The following is a 14,993-nucleotide window of genomic DNA, read 5'->3' on the forward strand; positions in this document are numbered from 1 at the left end:
TTTCTTCCTCAGAGGCCACAAGAGTGGCAGTTGAGATGGAGGGCTTCCCATGAGGCACTGTGTCCAGAGCATGGCGGAGCTGTATCTGGCTGATCTTCTCTCCCTCAGAGGCCACAACAATGGGCCATGAAACAGAAGGAGGGATTCTCACCAACCACTAGTACAATGGAGTACGGCATCTTTCCATAATGGGTAAAAGAGAATTATGGGTTGTTGACCACGTAGTTACAACAAAAAGCATTTATTTAACATTTGAATGACCTGTGTTTCCAAAAATAATATCCAAGGTACAAATCAAGGAGACTAAATATTTATATCATTGTAATCCACAACTGCCAAAGTGTTAATTCAGGTTAGATGTCACAGACTTGTTGAAGTGCCAGCTGACCATGCTATATACTTCAATTTAACACTATACCTGGATTTGACAGGTTTTAAGGATCTCATACAACAAACTCACACTTGTCTAGTGATTTCCAGTTCCTACAGAACTCAACCTTAAGATAGCAACATTTCATGTGATATAGCAATAAATTCACTTATAAAACTTTTTCAAATTTTAAATAATTTTAATAAGACTAAGTGATTCTTATTCCTGTAAGTCTCATCTGAACTCTATTAAATATTCTGGGTAGATCTGGTTGGCATCAAAGATAACAAAAATCTTTGGGTTATAAACATTATCCACACAGCTGTCATATAAATTAATAAGGGTCCCATCTTTTGAAGGTGGTCTCACATATTTAGCCTGTCCAAGAATGTAGTCTCCAGTCAATACACGAGCAAGAAACATCATTTTATGCTTTGTAAAGATGTGAAGTTGCAGATCAACTCCGTTAATTTGTAATGTGGCACCATGCTTCAAATCATCTTTGCAGAATCGGCTGGAGTATAAAGCATCCGTCGCAAAATAAGTCCCTAGAGATAAAGAGATATGCTTGAGCGTAGTTGAAATATAGATTTATCTAATTTACCAATGACGTAGGATGGAAATACTTCCCAAAATGGCCATCCCACGTGAAGCCCCTTTGCTTTTCCTACATACATGCACTAACTGTAGAAGTAGACCAACAGAGGACATAATATGACATGTATTTCTTGATTCATGATAGTGGCTACCATATGATTCAGAGTAACTACATGCACATGGTATCATCACATGTTTTATGCTTAAGAGACTTAAGAGAAACAGGACAAAAACTTCAGTTCTCTGTTCTTTATACATCTAATTTAAAACACAGAAGAACTAATGCCCAGTTGAGTTCCACAACCATCAACTTGCCAGATTTGTTGTGCTATGCTGAATTCACCAACTGATCACACAAACATAAAGAAACTGCTTAACTCTATTGTTTTGGGATACCTTCACACTATATCCTTGAAAGAGACAGTCCTATGCAGAGCCCACTCCACAGAGCATTACATTTGTAGAATGGCAGTGAAGAATGAGCCAAAAAAGCTAGGCTTTAGAACTACAAACACATCCTGTCACCAGAAACAGAGCCCTCATGTATTCAAGTGTTTTAAAATGTGAGGAAGCATTTATTTTATCAAAAAATATGGTGTGTTCAGTGATTATGAACATTTGCAGTAGTCCTTGGCCCAAGTGAGTGAAGAAGCCAATCATTCTGTGAAAAATGTCTAAATACGTGAAAACTTTCAAACAGGTGAATTTACTGAATTTTTCTACCAAGACATGAACTGTTGCATTTTCCTCTGAATGGCCAATGATTGTTTTCAGAGCCAGATGGCATTTCTTGATGGAAGTTCTCAAGAGATGAACTGGAACCTTAGGGAATGGAAACTTAGGAGTTGCACCCTGTGTGCTAGACCTTTTTTGGTATATGATTGGCAGGTAAAGAGGAGTTGTAAGGAATGTTTTAAAATAGGGATATTAAGGTGCGCCATAGAAAATAATAATAATAATAATAACAACAACAACAACAACAATAATTTGCTGTGACACTGTGTTTTTGTGTCAGAATAATAATAATAATAATAATAATAATAATAGACCTTGGCCCACAATTGGCGCTGACAAAATTACCATCTGCCAGTTGCAGAAGGCCACCTTACTGGGATCTGCACGCATTACTCACTGATATATCACACAGTCCTAGACACTTGGAAAGTGTCCGACGTGTGATCCAATACAACAGACAGCAGAGTGATCTTGTCTGCTGCGGACTCATCTTGTTGTGTTTCAAATAATAATACATGTATAGACCATCCTATCTCCCTGAAGGGACGTGGTTTCCAACACGTACGGCAAACATTTAATGCCAAAATTATAGTCATACTCATCATCGATGCAACCATCTTTGGCAAACATTTGATCTTTATTTTGTTTTATTTTCATCAAAAATGATTAGCCTTAATCAAACCAAAGGCCTACTAACCCAAAGGCCCAACAACAGTGAACCAGAAACTGCAAAATTCACAAGCAGAGAACCTCTGAGACAGCCAACTCTCAATGCTAACCTTCACACCTGGTAATCAGAATTATACTTTCCCTGAATATGGATGCTATACATACAGCTTTTGTAGCAAATCTCTTCCAATTTTCTTTAGTTTCAGTGTGACGTTTCCATTTTGGATTTTAATGTCCCTCATTCCTAACATCTCTAAATAGCCAATGCAGAGAGATTATGGTAACCAATGTTCAAAAACATCTTCCCACCACTGATGTTGACAGATTAACCATCAATAATCTGGTTTTCCTCTCTGATTGTTTCCCGGGACAGTGATGGCCAATTTCTTTCTTTCCCCATTCTCAACAGCCAGAAATGTGTAGACTACATTGACTTGAACTGCAGTGAGATAATGCCTGAGATATTATTCCCTTCAGAATTAGGAAGAACTTGGGATTTGCCATGGGTCTCATTTTAAGTATCAACAATTTGCTATAGCTCTGTGGAGGAGTCTATTAGTTTGCTTTTGACATTGGCTGAGGAACACTTCCTAATGAAAACAAGATGTGATTGGGAATAAAGCATTTCACTGGGATGACACCTCCAAAACATACAATGTAGATCACACAAAGGATGCTTGCCTTTTCCATACACAGTAGCATGCATGCCATTGATTCTCCAGTCAAAGTTATGAATGCAAATAGCTTCCACAAATTCAGTGCTTGTGCCATGAAACAACATGTTTTCGTTTATAAAGGAGGTGCCTCTTTTCTTCTTTAATTGGGCCTTTTTTCTGTCAAAAAGATAGGATTGCAAACCATTCATAAAGGAAATCAAATACTAGAATAAAGTAAATGACAAGGTTAGAAAACCATTTAGATATTGTTTTCTGGACCATTCATGGTAAATACAAAAAACAAAACAAAACAACAACAACCCTGCACCTTCATGTGTTGCTCAATCATAGACAGCAGCATGAAGTACAAATAAAGCAATAAGATCCTCAGTGGTTTATACCAGTTTAGGCAGCAAGAGGACTGTGTAGACCCCATCATAGGTTCAACCTTAAGGTCAACATAGGTTAAAAAAAAATGAAGGCGCCCAGTAAAAATAACTATGATTCCATATACTTATGATAAAAATAATAATAATTTTCCATCGCTTTTAAACATGCATTAGGGAGAGAAAGATGAACTAGGCATGATATCTGGCAAAGGAAGAATACTAAACAGGTATTTTAAGTCTGATATTATATACACACACTATATGCCTTTAATGAGAGAAAAAATGGTTTAAAGACTCACCTGCAATAAAATTCCCACAAGTCTATGTTCTGAATTCTTTGAATTCGTCGAATTTGATTGATATCCATTGTTTTCCCAAAATAACTAGCAACTGCATTGTATTCGTTTGTTCCCCTTTGCAAAGGAATAAGCTGAAAGAGAGAGGTCCACAAAGCTTTACAGAGATGCAATGGTCCTTTGCTTCCAATAAATGCAAAGGTTCCTAGAAAAGTTTTACCTGATATGGTTCTTCTGAATTTACTTTCTCCCAGTGTGATGGCATAGGGATAGATTGATTTTCACAGATATAACTACCAACACAAAATAAGAAGGAAACTGTAACACTCATTTTTATATTTTCTTTCCCAACAGAGTAGAAAGACGAGATAGGAAGTGCACTAATAATGCTAATATTGTCTTAATTTTCTCACTTTATACATGTTTAAGCTAGATGTTGGGACGTCAATAAAACTGGATTGAAAACGATTTGATTTTTCAAAGTAAATATCAATGGCAAAGCACTGGCATGAGCTCCTCTCTTCTACCATGGGAATAATATGCTACACAGTCAAGAAGCCAAAGCATTTACCATTCACTTTTGAGACATTAGCTCACATCAGATATTATCTGGTTGGTGGGCTCAGGTCATCACTCCACTACAGAAATACACATCTTTGACTGTTTCTTCCAAGTGTGCAAGGACAAATGATTATAGTAACTTATAGACGACTATGAAGGAAAGTAAATATTGCTTTGCAGTAGCATCCCTGGATGTGAATACCCCAAAATGTTATGCAATAATTATCCTGTTCAGAAAAGCATTTTGTGTGTAGTAGAAAAAGAGATTCCTGAAAAATATATATTTCCTGCAGAGTAAATAGTGTTTTCTATACAAGAAACTAATTTCTGCTTTGCCTTTTTTAAAACGGGAAACTTACCTGAGCCTGCAGAATGCAGAATAATACAAATATAAACAATCACTTTGGTTCTCTATGCCTTGCTGAATTGGGACCTCAGGTTTATAGGCTTTAAAGCACACAAGGGCAAACTTCGGCCCTCCAGGTGTTTTACTGGTTGTTAGGAATTGTGGGAGTTGAAGTCCAAAACACCTGGAGGGCTGAAGTTTACCCATGCTTGCTTTAGGTTTTGTAACTCCCAGAATTCTTGACCATTGAACAAGCTGGCAAGGGCTTCTGGGACTTGGAGGCTCAAATACTTAGAGGGCCATAGGTTGAAAAGGTCTACTACAGTGGTTCTCAACCTGGGGTCCCCAGATGTTTTTGGCCTACAACTCCCAAGAATCCCAGCCAGTTTACCAGCTGTTAGGCTTTCTGGGAGTTGAAGGCCAAAAACATCTGGGGATCCCAGGATGAGAACCACTGGTTTACTAGATAATGTATATCCGTACAGTATGTGAGGGAGCCAATCAAGAACGATTTGGATTTTTGCATGCTATTTGAAACTCTATTTTTCTTGCCTGAAATGAACAATGTTTTGTGCTTCCAGCTGAAACATACTTTAGATTCATGCCAGACAATATACAGATGTCAAGAAAAGTGTTCTTTATAATGATTTGTGGTCAACTTCTGGTGAATCCTCCTGTGAAAGTTGACCATAGAATTACATGGAGACCTAACGAGAACATTTATCGTGACATGTCTGGTCCTCCAATGCAATTCTATGAGATTCAAAGCCCTTCACATATAAATGAAACTACATTCAATGAGCTGGTACACTAAATGTACATGTAATATATTAATCTTCCTTCGGTTTTCTCATGAGGTAGGAAAACGAAGAGCTAGACAATACAGATCAATGTGGGTTTTGAAAAATACCATAACTCATTGCATAATAGGCACAACCACTTAATAGTTTTGTGTCACAAAATTGGTATTTTTGTGTTCCTCGCATAATAGTCACAGAGTGTGTTTGGGGTGGAGCCTCCCTTCCTTCCTTCTTTCTCCAAAGGCAAGGAAGTTGAAAAAACCCGAAATGGAGATCTCTGGAACCCTCCTTCCTCAAAAAAGATCTTCCCTCCTTCCTCCAAAGAGTTCCATCCGGAAAAAGAAGAAAAGGCCTTTCTTTGAGGCAAGGCAGTTTTTTTAAAAAAATAATGATGAGTAGTTTGTTTGAAGTTGAGTCATCCCTCCTCCTCCTCCTCCTGTATTGGAGGTAGGACAGATTATTTTTAAAAATGAAACCAGAGTATCAAAGGCAGATTTCTTTTCATCAACTAATATTTGCACCCCTTTTTGATGAAAAAGGGATAAAATGTGTGACCTATGTAATGAAATATGGTAATTTATAACTGCTTCTCCATTGGTTGTAAGTTTTGGCAAGTCTCTGGTACATTTTTGGTATTTCCAGTTCTCTTTGAGATTAAATAAATAAAATTATGTTTCGAATCCCACACTAGGAAAACTAATATCACAAATTTGTTTTGTCCAGTTCTTAATTTTTCTACTCAAATCCTTCACTAGTTTACATAATAAACAAGCATAAAGAAAATTGAAAACAAAGGAATGGAGCTTGTGCTCTTATATAGCCTCACTCAACAGGGCTCAAGCAATGTTGTTTTTCAGCTATTTTTTATTTGTTATTATATGTTTAAATTTTTTACATTTTCTTTACATTATTTTAAACACAGTTTTGCAAAATTTTCTAACTTTATAAATTTAATCTACCCTACAATTAATTTGTTCTTCACCTTATTCTTTTTCACTCTACCTCATTGTCTTCCAAAATAGACCTCATATCTATATCATTGTTAGACTATCAATGAAAGAAGGCTGATGAATTTCTTCAAATACCTCTCTTTTGATTCCTCTTGCTAACCTAATTTTGTGTTTAATTTTTCTGTTGGTGTTATAGACAGCACTTCAACTAGCCATCACTGTATAGGAAAACCTACTGTACTTATATTTTCCAAGATTTTCCAATGTCTAATCTTGTACTTTTTTTGCATTTTATTACATGTGGGGTGAAGGGGGAAAAGATCAATTAATACTAGTATGGAAGGTCTCCACCACAAATAAATTGACAGAAAAAGGCAACATATAACAAGGAATGCACTTTAATTCCTACCTGAAGGCACTAATTGAGAATGGAGCTCGCTTTATCGGGCGTTGTTTTCCAGTTGTTTGGTTAGTCTGCTTCATCTCTGTGTACAAAACTAAAGTAAGCCAAAATCTGGAAAATGGGCAGACAACATTCTTACTTATATCTTGTGTGGAAAAAAGGCAGGTGTGTCTTCATGTTTGTGATACGGACTATTTCTCGAATAGGAGAAATCAAGATAATACAATTTACTTATCTAGAAAAGGAGACTACAACATCTTAATACTTTCGATAAATATCATATGAATTCTCTGAAAATAAAAGAGGCATTTCCAATTGTTTCATTTACATCTGTCTGCAAAGAACAAGTTGCTACCAACGTTTTGCAAATAGGTCCTGTATACATATTTTACCACAATACAGGTTTAAATGTGTACAAAGAAATATACACATACCTGAAAAGTCTAGTATGTAGTTAAATTTTGAAGTTGCAAATGAAATGCAGCCTTGTGGATTCAATCTGAATTCCCTTTCAATGTCTTCGCTCCTAAGTGAACACTGGGTATTAGAACTGACCTTTAAAAAAACATAAAGTACATTTTGAAATATTACAGGAATCAATGAAATGAAGTTCCTTGCATATCTTACTGCAGTGATCTGCACAAAAAATCTAAAAGTCAAGATTGTTACCTCATTCTCTATTATTCCTACATGGAATAGAGTGAATATTTAAGGTGATGTCATGAATGACTTTTCAATAACTTTGAAGCATAGGTTCTTTTTATTGCAAATTCCAGTGTGAGAGGGTATGCACTCTGGGAGTCTTAGGTTTTGTGCAGGGAGTCAACTTCTGCTGTATGGAAAATAGAGATCTGGTCCTTGGCATTGACCTTATGGAAATAAGTTTTGGCATTTCAGCGTTTTGAAGTTTTGGCGTTATGTAAGTTATGGAACTAGGTGTTGGCAGGCTGCAGGGAAGTGGGGTCCGGCTTAACAGGTACTTCTCCAAAGAGGGAGAAAAGGATATGGTAATAGTTGAATGCCTGAGGATGAATGCGTGTACATGTGATGTGAATGTTGAGTGAAAATGTAATTCCCCTTTGTTTGTTTGTTTGCCATGTAATTGTAAACCCAATGTAGTTGAATAGAATCTGTATGTCTATATGTCCGAAGTCATTCTTTGTCCAAATGTTTTTCTGTAAACTGATGTTTCTTCCCTTGAGAAAAAAGCCCCAAAGTGACCAGACTGCTCCCTTGCAAATCTGCCACTCTCCATACGTATGCTATCTCTCTCCTTCCCATGGAGCAGAGCATAGCGGGTGGAACAGCCTCCTCAGTCTGCCAGACTTTTGAGCATTATTAGATTGAGTCTTTTATAGGAATATTCTGCTGATGTAGTCCCAGTTGTAAATTAATGATAGATGTCTTCCATCCTGGCTCCATCTGAGTTTCCTGTCCAGATATTGATTCTTCTTGATTGGTGTTGATCTTATGTTGACTTCCTTCTTAACATTGTAAACATGTCTGTTATCACTGTGCCAATTCTTATCAGAGTTTACTTTTCAGCTCTTATTAGCAGGTTTTAATCACAGTCCAGAAAGAAAGTAGTCATTGCATGCCTGGGTCTTTTACTGGTGTTTCCAAAATTATTAGCTCCATAAATCCTTCCATTCTTCCATTCATTCACACACATCATATTACATCCACATTTATAAAACCTGCACATTAAATTTGATGTGGACATTATATTTCTACTGATGAAGTCCAGAATTGCAGGGGAGAATAGCTAAAACACTAGAGGACATGATCAGAATTCAACATTGCTATGGACAAACAGATAGAGCTGAGACTAAAACTAACAGAATGAATTTCAGCAAGGATAAATTTAAGGTATTACACTTAAGCAGGAAAATAAAAGGCTGGATTGGTGACATCTGGTTTGATAATAGTACAAGTGAAAGGGATTTAGATGTCTTAGTAGACCACAAGATGAATATGAGTCAACAATGTGATGTGGCTGTCAAAAAGGCCAATGCAATTCCGGGCTGCATCAACAGGAATATAATGTCCACATCAAAGGATGTATAGTACCATTCTATTTAGCTTTGGTCAGATCTCAGTTGGAGTACTGTGTCCAGTTCTGGACACCATAGTTCAAAAGATATTGACAAGCTGGAACATGTCCAAAGGGGGGTGACACAAATGATAAAGGTTCTGGAAAATACATCCTGTGATGAATGGCTTAGGGAACTGGGAATGTCTAGCTTGGAAAAGAGAAGATAGACAGATGATATGTTAGTCATTTCAAATTATTTAAGGTGATGTCATAGTGGAGATGGAGCAAGCTGATTTTCAGCTGTCCTAGAGGCTAGAACAAAAACCAATGGATTCAAATGGCAAGAAAGGAGATGTCACCTAAACCTTAGGAAGAACATCCTGAGAATAAGAGCTGTCCCACTGTGGAATAGACCATTTTAAAAAATAGTGGCGTCTCCTTCTCTGGATCTCCTTAATCAGACGCTGGATGAACAGTAGCTATATTAGATGGCCCTTGGGTTCTGATTCTGTGAAACTAAATAGAAGGCACAGAAGCCAAGAGATTGCTATTTGGCCAAGAATCCGTTGTGGATCCATAGTTTGGTTCACAGTACTAGGATAGGCAACAATCCCTGCCTTCCAATTCTACAACAAAGAACCACAAGCTCTGCACATTTCTGCAAATAAAGTTCATTGTATCCTTTGCATTTTTATTTGTTTCATTAGTGACAATGAGAATAGGTTGAAAATGAAACAAAGAAACATAAAAAGAGAAATTGATGGATACAGTTGGTAACATGCAGTCTTTTGTAAATTAGAAACCATTTCTTCTCCATATTCTGCTGTAACAATGACCTCTTATCCCAAATACAGGTTATGCATCAGGAAAATCAAATGCTGTGGATACCAATTTCTTTGAAGAAAAGGGAGCTCACTCATCTGTAAGTGTGCTTATGATTGTAATCTCAGCCTCATCTCCTCACCAGTGAAACAGAAATATTAACCAACATGGAAATAACTGACCACACTTTAAGAGGACACTAAGCACAGTAAAATAAACGAGTACCTCAAACATATGCCATTTGCCACATTCAGCCAAATAAAACCATCCCCACTGGGTTTCTGATGTATCCATTTCTTCAAAGCGAGGTGCCACATTTTCAAAGGGTTCACCTTCTTGAGGCATTTCCTGAAGTAATCAAAACAACAACATAACTACATTAAATTTTAGTTATGCAATACTTAACAACTTATAAACAACTTGAAAGGTGTAAATTTAACATGCAGCCCTGATGGTTCCTAATGTTGTTTCACAAATGGTATGTCCTGAGAGTGAGTTTTGTGTAGTGCTTTGGGTGTTCAAATGACCCTAACCCTTACCCCAAACCCTAACCCTTTCTCTCTGGACCACGTGGTCCCTTCCCTTATTCACAACCGCCGTTGCGGAATGTGTGTAATGCTTGGAGCTTCTGGACCCAGCAATCAGACTATCACCGGAGATGCATTCAGACAGGTAATTTGGACCAGAGCCGTTTAAGACTTTATAGGCTAAAGCCAGCACTTTGAATTGTGCTCAGTAGTAGACATCCCTGCACACACGACATCTTTGCTGTTTCTTTCCCCGTGTTTTCACTGGAACGACTCTCCACTCATTTGCTTTCTGTTTCTGGTAGTTTACAGGGTGGCTTTTGAGCAGATGGGCCTACCTGCATCAGCATTCGGAGGCACAGATCAAATCTTCAGCTAAGCGGAGGCACTGTCACCAATGCCAAGTTCCGGGGGGGGGGGGGGTGTTAAATAACCTCTAAAGGCTTGGTACAAAGATAGGCTAAAGCAGGGATCCTCAAACTTTTTAAACAGAGGGCCAGGTCACAGACCCTCAAACTGTTGGAAGGCCGGATTATAATTTGAAAAGAACGTGAATGAATTTCTATGCACACTGCACATATATGATTGTAGAGCAAAAAACATTTTAAAACAATACAATAATTAAAATGAAGAACAATTTTAACAAATATAAACTTATTAGTATTTCAATGGGAAGTGTGGGCCAGCTTTGGCTGATGAGATAGGATTATTGTTGTTGTTGTTGTGTGCTTTCAAGTTGTTTCAGACTTAGGTTGACCCTAAGTGAGGGCTGGGTAAATGACCTTGGAGGGCCGTATCCGGCCCCCGGGCCTTATTTTCAGGACCCCTGGGCTAAAGGCTGATAGGAATTGGGGGAGTTGAAGTTCCAAACACCTGGAGGGGCGAAGTTTTCCCATACTTGATCTACACTGCAGAATGAATACAGTTTGACAACTGCCAGGGCTCAATGTGATGGGGTCCTGGGATTAGCAGCTTGTAAAACCACAACTGCAGCCAGGAAATCAGAAGACGCTTACTTCTTGGGAGGAGAGCAATGACCAATCTTGATAAAATAGTGAAGAGTAGAGACATCACACTGGCAACGAAGATCCGCATAGTTAAAGCAATGGTATTCTCCATAGTCACCTATGGATGTGAGAGCTGGACCACAGGGAAGGCTGAGCGAAGGAAGATAGATGATTTTGAACTGTGGAGCTGAAGGAAAGTTCTGAGAGTGCCTTGAACTGCCAGAAGATGCAACCAGTCCAAAATTCAGGAAATAAAGCCCGACTGCTCACTGGAGGGAAGGATAGTAGAAGCCAAGATGAAGTACTTTGGCCACATCATGAGATGACAGGAAAGCTTAGAGAAGACAATGATGCTGGGGAAAATGGGAAGGAAAAGGGAAGAGGGGCCGACCAAGGGCAAGATGGATGGATGGTATCCTTGAAGTGACTGGATTGACCTTGAAGGAGTTGGGGGGTGGTGACGGCCAACAGGGAACTCTGGCGTGGGCTGGTCCATGAGGTCATGAAGAGTCGGAAGTAACTGAATGAACGAACAACAACAACAACAACGATAGCTGGTTCCGGAAGCTTCGAGTCTTATGGAGATGCCACAAAGGTGAAGAAGGGAAGAGTGGGGGTGGAGTGAGAGTGGGGAGAGCGAAGGAAGGATAGAAGGGAGGGGATGCTTAGGGTAAGGGTTAGGGTGAGGTTTAGGGTTTGGGTTAGGGTCACAGTTAGGGTAAGGGGTTAGTGTACAGGTTAGGGTACGGATTAGGGTAAGGGCAAAGGAAGGTTTAGGGTATGGATTAGGTTGAAGTCCCAAACAACTGGAGGGGCGAAGTTTGCCCATATTTGATCTACACTGCAGAATGAATAGAGTTTGATATTATTAGGCAATGACGAAGTATTTTGGCCACATCATGAGAAGACAGGAAAACTTAGAGAAGGCAATGATGCTGGGGAAAATGGAAGGAAAAAGGAAGAGGGACCAACCAAGGACAAGATGGATGGATGGTATCCTTGAAGTGACTGGCTTGACCTTGAAGGAGCTAGGGGTAGCCACGGCCGACAGGGAGCTCTGGCATGGGCTGGCCCATGAGGTCAGGAAGAGTCGGAAGCGACTGAACGAATGAACAATAAAACCACAACTCACTGGATCCCACAGCATGGAGCCATGGCAGTGACAAGGTGATGCATACCTTCTCTAGGCCAGACACAGCCAAAAGCATTCGCAAAGGCATCTTAGGTGATCAGGCCCTGCATCTTTCATGATTTCATATATAATGTGACTTTCAAGAAAGGGAATGAGGAATAATGTATCGTCGAAGGCTTTTATGGCTGGAATCACTGGGTTGTTGTAGATTTTTTCGGGCTATATGGCCATGTTCTAGAGGCATTCTCTTCTGACGTTTCACTTGCATCTATGGCAAGCATCCTCAGAGGTAGTGAGGTCTGTTGGAACTAGGAAAAAGGGGTTATATATCTGTGGAATGACCAGGGTGGGACAAAGAACTCTTGTCTGTGGGAGGCAGATGTGAATGTTTCAACTGACCACTTTGATTAGCATTTGATGGCCTGGCAGTGTCTGGGGCAATCTTTTGTTGAGAGGTGATTAGATGTCCTTGTTTGTTTCCTCTCTGTTGTTTTGCTGTTGTAATTTTAGAGGTTTTTTTTAATACTGACAGCCAGATTTTGTTCATTTTCATGGTTTCCTCCTTTCTGCTGAAATTGTCCACATGCTTGTGGATTTCAATGGCTTCTCTGTGTAGTCTGACACGGTGGTTGTGAGAGTAGTGTAGCATTTCTGTGTTCTCAAATAATATGCTGTGTCCAGGTTGGTTCATCAGGTGCTCTGCTATGGCTGACTTCTCTAGCTGAAGTAGCCTGCAGTGCCTTTCATGTTCCTTGATTCGTGTTTGGTAGTTTATATATCTGTGGAATGACCAGGGTGGGACAAAGGACGCTTGTCTGTTGGAGCTAGGTGTGAATGTTTCAACTGCCCACCTTGATTAGTATGTAATGGCCTGGCAGTGCCTGGGGCAATCTTTTGTTTAGAGGTGATTAATGTCCTTGTTTGTTTCCTCTCTGATGTAATTTTAGAGTTTTTTAATACTGGTAGCCAGGAATCTTTGTTACAGGGGACTTGGGCCCCTTGGCCTCCTTTCTGCTGCTCAGGGCAAACACTGAGGTTTGGCAGAAGCAGCAAAGCCGGGGAGCCTCAGCTGCCCCAAGGCACTCTGGATCTGGCACCTGGCCTGCCTCAGGTGAGCGTGCTTGCTCCATCCATGTTCAACATCTACACAAATGACCAGCCACTGCCAGAAGGGACAGAGAGTTTCATCTATGCTGATGATTGTGCCATTACTGCTCAAGCAGGGAGCTTTGAGATGGTAGAACAGAAGCTTTCCAAAGCTCTAGTTGCCCTTACTGCCTATTACAGGGAAAACCAGCTGATCCCCAACCCATCTAAAACACAGACATGTGCCTTTCATCTCAAGAACAGAGAAGCATCCCGAGCTCTGAAGATCACCTGGGAAGGAATCCCACTGGAGCATTGCAGCGCACCCAAATACCTGGGAGTCACTCTAGACCATGCTCTTACCTAAGAAGCACTGCCTGAACATCAAACAAAAAGTGGGTGCTAGAAACAATATCATACGAAAGCTGACTGGCACAACCTGGGGATCACAACCAGATACAGTGAAGACATCTGCCCTTGCTCTGTGCTACTCTGCTGCTGAGTATGAATGCCCAGTGTGGAACACATCTCACCACACTAAAACAGTGGATGTGGCTCTTAATGAGACATGTTGCATTATCACAGGGTGTCTGTGCCCTACACCGCTGCTTAGCTGGTATTGCACCACCTGACATCCGCCGGGAAGTAGCAGCCAATAGTGAAAGGACCAAGGCAGAAACATCTCCAGCTAATCCCCTGTTTGGGTATCAGCCAGCACGTCAACGACTTAAATCTAGAAATAGTTTTCTAAGATCTACAGAGACACTCGCTGAAACACCTCAGCAAGCGAGAGTCCAAAAGTGGCAGGCTTAAACCCAGAACCTCAATCAATGGCTGATACCAAATGAGAGACACATAGAAAACTGGCCGACTTGGAAGGCCCTGAACAGACTGCGCTCTGGCACCACAAGATGCAGAGCCAACCTTCAGAAATGGGGCTACAGGGTGGAATCCTCGACATGCGAGTGCGGAGAGGAGCAAACCACTGACCACCTGCTGCAATGCAATCTGAGCCCAGCCACTTGCACAATGGAGGACCTTCTTGCAGCCACACCAGAAGCACTCCAAGTGGCCAGATACTGGTCAAAGGACATTTAATCAACTAGCAAACTCACACATTTTGTATTTTGTCTGTTTGTTTGCTTTGTTCTGTTAGAAATGTAATATAATTGACTGGTTGCTCTGACACGAGAAATAAATACCTGGTGTGACAAGGCCCCGCCCACAAGGTCGCCCCGCCCTCCCTCCTCGGCCAGACTCCGCCCTCCTCCGCGCGCTTCCTCTCCCTCCCTCACTCACCACATCCTCCGCGACGGGGGGAGCCGGCGTCCCCATCTCCCTCGCTTCGCCAGCCGGGCCTGGAAGGAAGGGGCAGGGGAAGGGGAGGGGGCAGGGCCTCGCCTGGGCGCCGCCCCCCACCTTGGGATCAGCCAGAGCCGCAAAGATGGCGGCGCGCTCCTGCTTCACGCTCTGCGGATTCACACCTTATTGGAATCTGTGAAGACGCCGTCGCTCAGGAAACGCTGACGTAGTGACGCTCTAATGCGGCGGTGCAATAGCACCTCCCCTGAAACACGACCCATGTCTTCTGGAAACAATAGCGGGGAGCTAA

General features: G+C 40.7%; 1 protein-coding gene across 2 annotated transcripts; it reads right to left on the reverse strand.

The window, feature by feature from the left end:
- Positions 1 to 225: 225 nt before the first annotated feature.
- On the reverse strand, positions 226 to 14,765 carry PARP11 (poly(ADP-ribose) polymerase family member 11). Of its 2 annotated transcripts, XM_060778071.2 has the most exons (8): positions 14,681 to 14,765; positions 9,855 to 9,977; positions 7,207 to 7,327; positions 6,779 to 6,854; positions 3,933 to 4,005; positions 3,716 to 3,846; positions 3,053 to 3,204; positions 226 to 918 (listed from the first exon to the last, which is right to left on the reverse strand). In XM_060778071.2, exons 1-8 carry the CDS (start codon positions 14,714 to 14,716, stop codon positions 605 to 607), a joined length of 1,026 nt encoding a protein of 341 aa, XP_060634054.2. In that variant the 5' UTR covers positions 14,717 to 14,765; the 3' UTR covers positions 226 to 604. The 2 variants fall into 2 exon arrangements, with proteins under 2 accessions (XP_060634054.2, XP_060634055.1); XM_060778072.2 differs by lacking the exons at positions 9,855 to 9,977; positions 14,681 to 14,765 and having other exon boundaries at positions 6,779 to 6,883; positions 7,207 to 7,293.
- Positions 14,766 to 14,993: the final 228 nt, after the last annotated feature.

The sequence above is a fragment of the Anolis sagrei genome, chromosome 5 (genome assembly GCF_037176765.1).
Source record: "Anolis sagrei isolate rAnoSag1 chromosome 5, rAnoSag1.mat, whole genome shotgun sequence".
Taxonomy (NCBI): domain Eukaryota; kingdom Metazoa; phylum Chordata; class Lepidosauria; order Squamata; family Dactyloidae; genus Anolis; species Anolis sagrei.

Coding starts and splice junctions, on each gene's coding strand:
- PARP11 (XM_060778071.2), bottom strand. CDS start 14,716: ATGGGGACGCCGGCTCCCCCCGTCGCGGAGGATGTG. Junction 9,978..14,680: donor CCCCCGTCGCGGAGGATGTG/GTGAGTGAGGGA, acceptor TGATTACTTCAG/GAAATGCCTCAAGAAGGTGA. Junction 4,006..6,778: donor TTCTCAATTAGTGCCTTCAG/GTAGGAATTAAA, acceptor TTGTGTTGGTAG/TTATATCTGTGAAAATCAAT.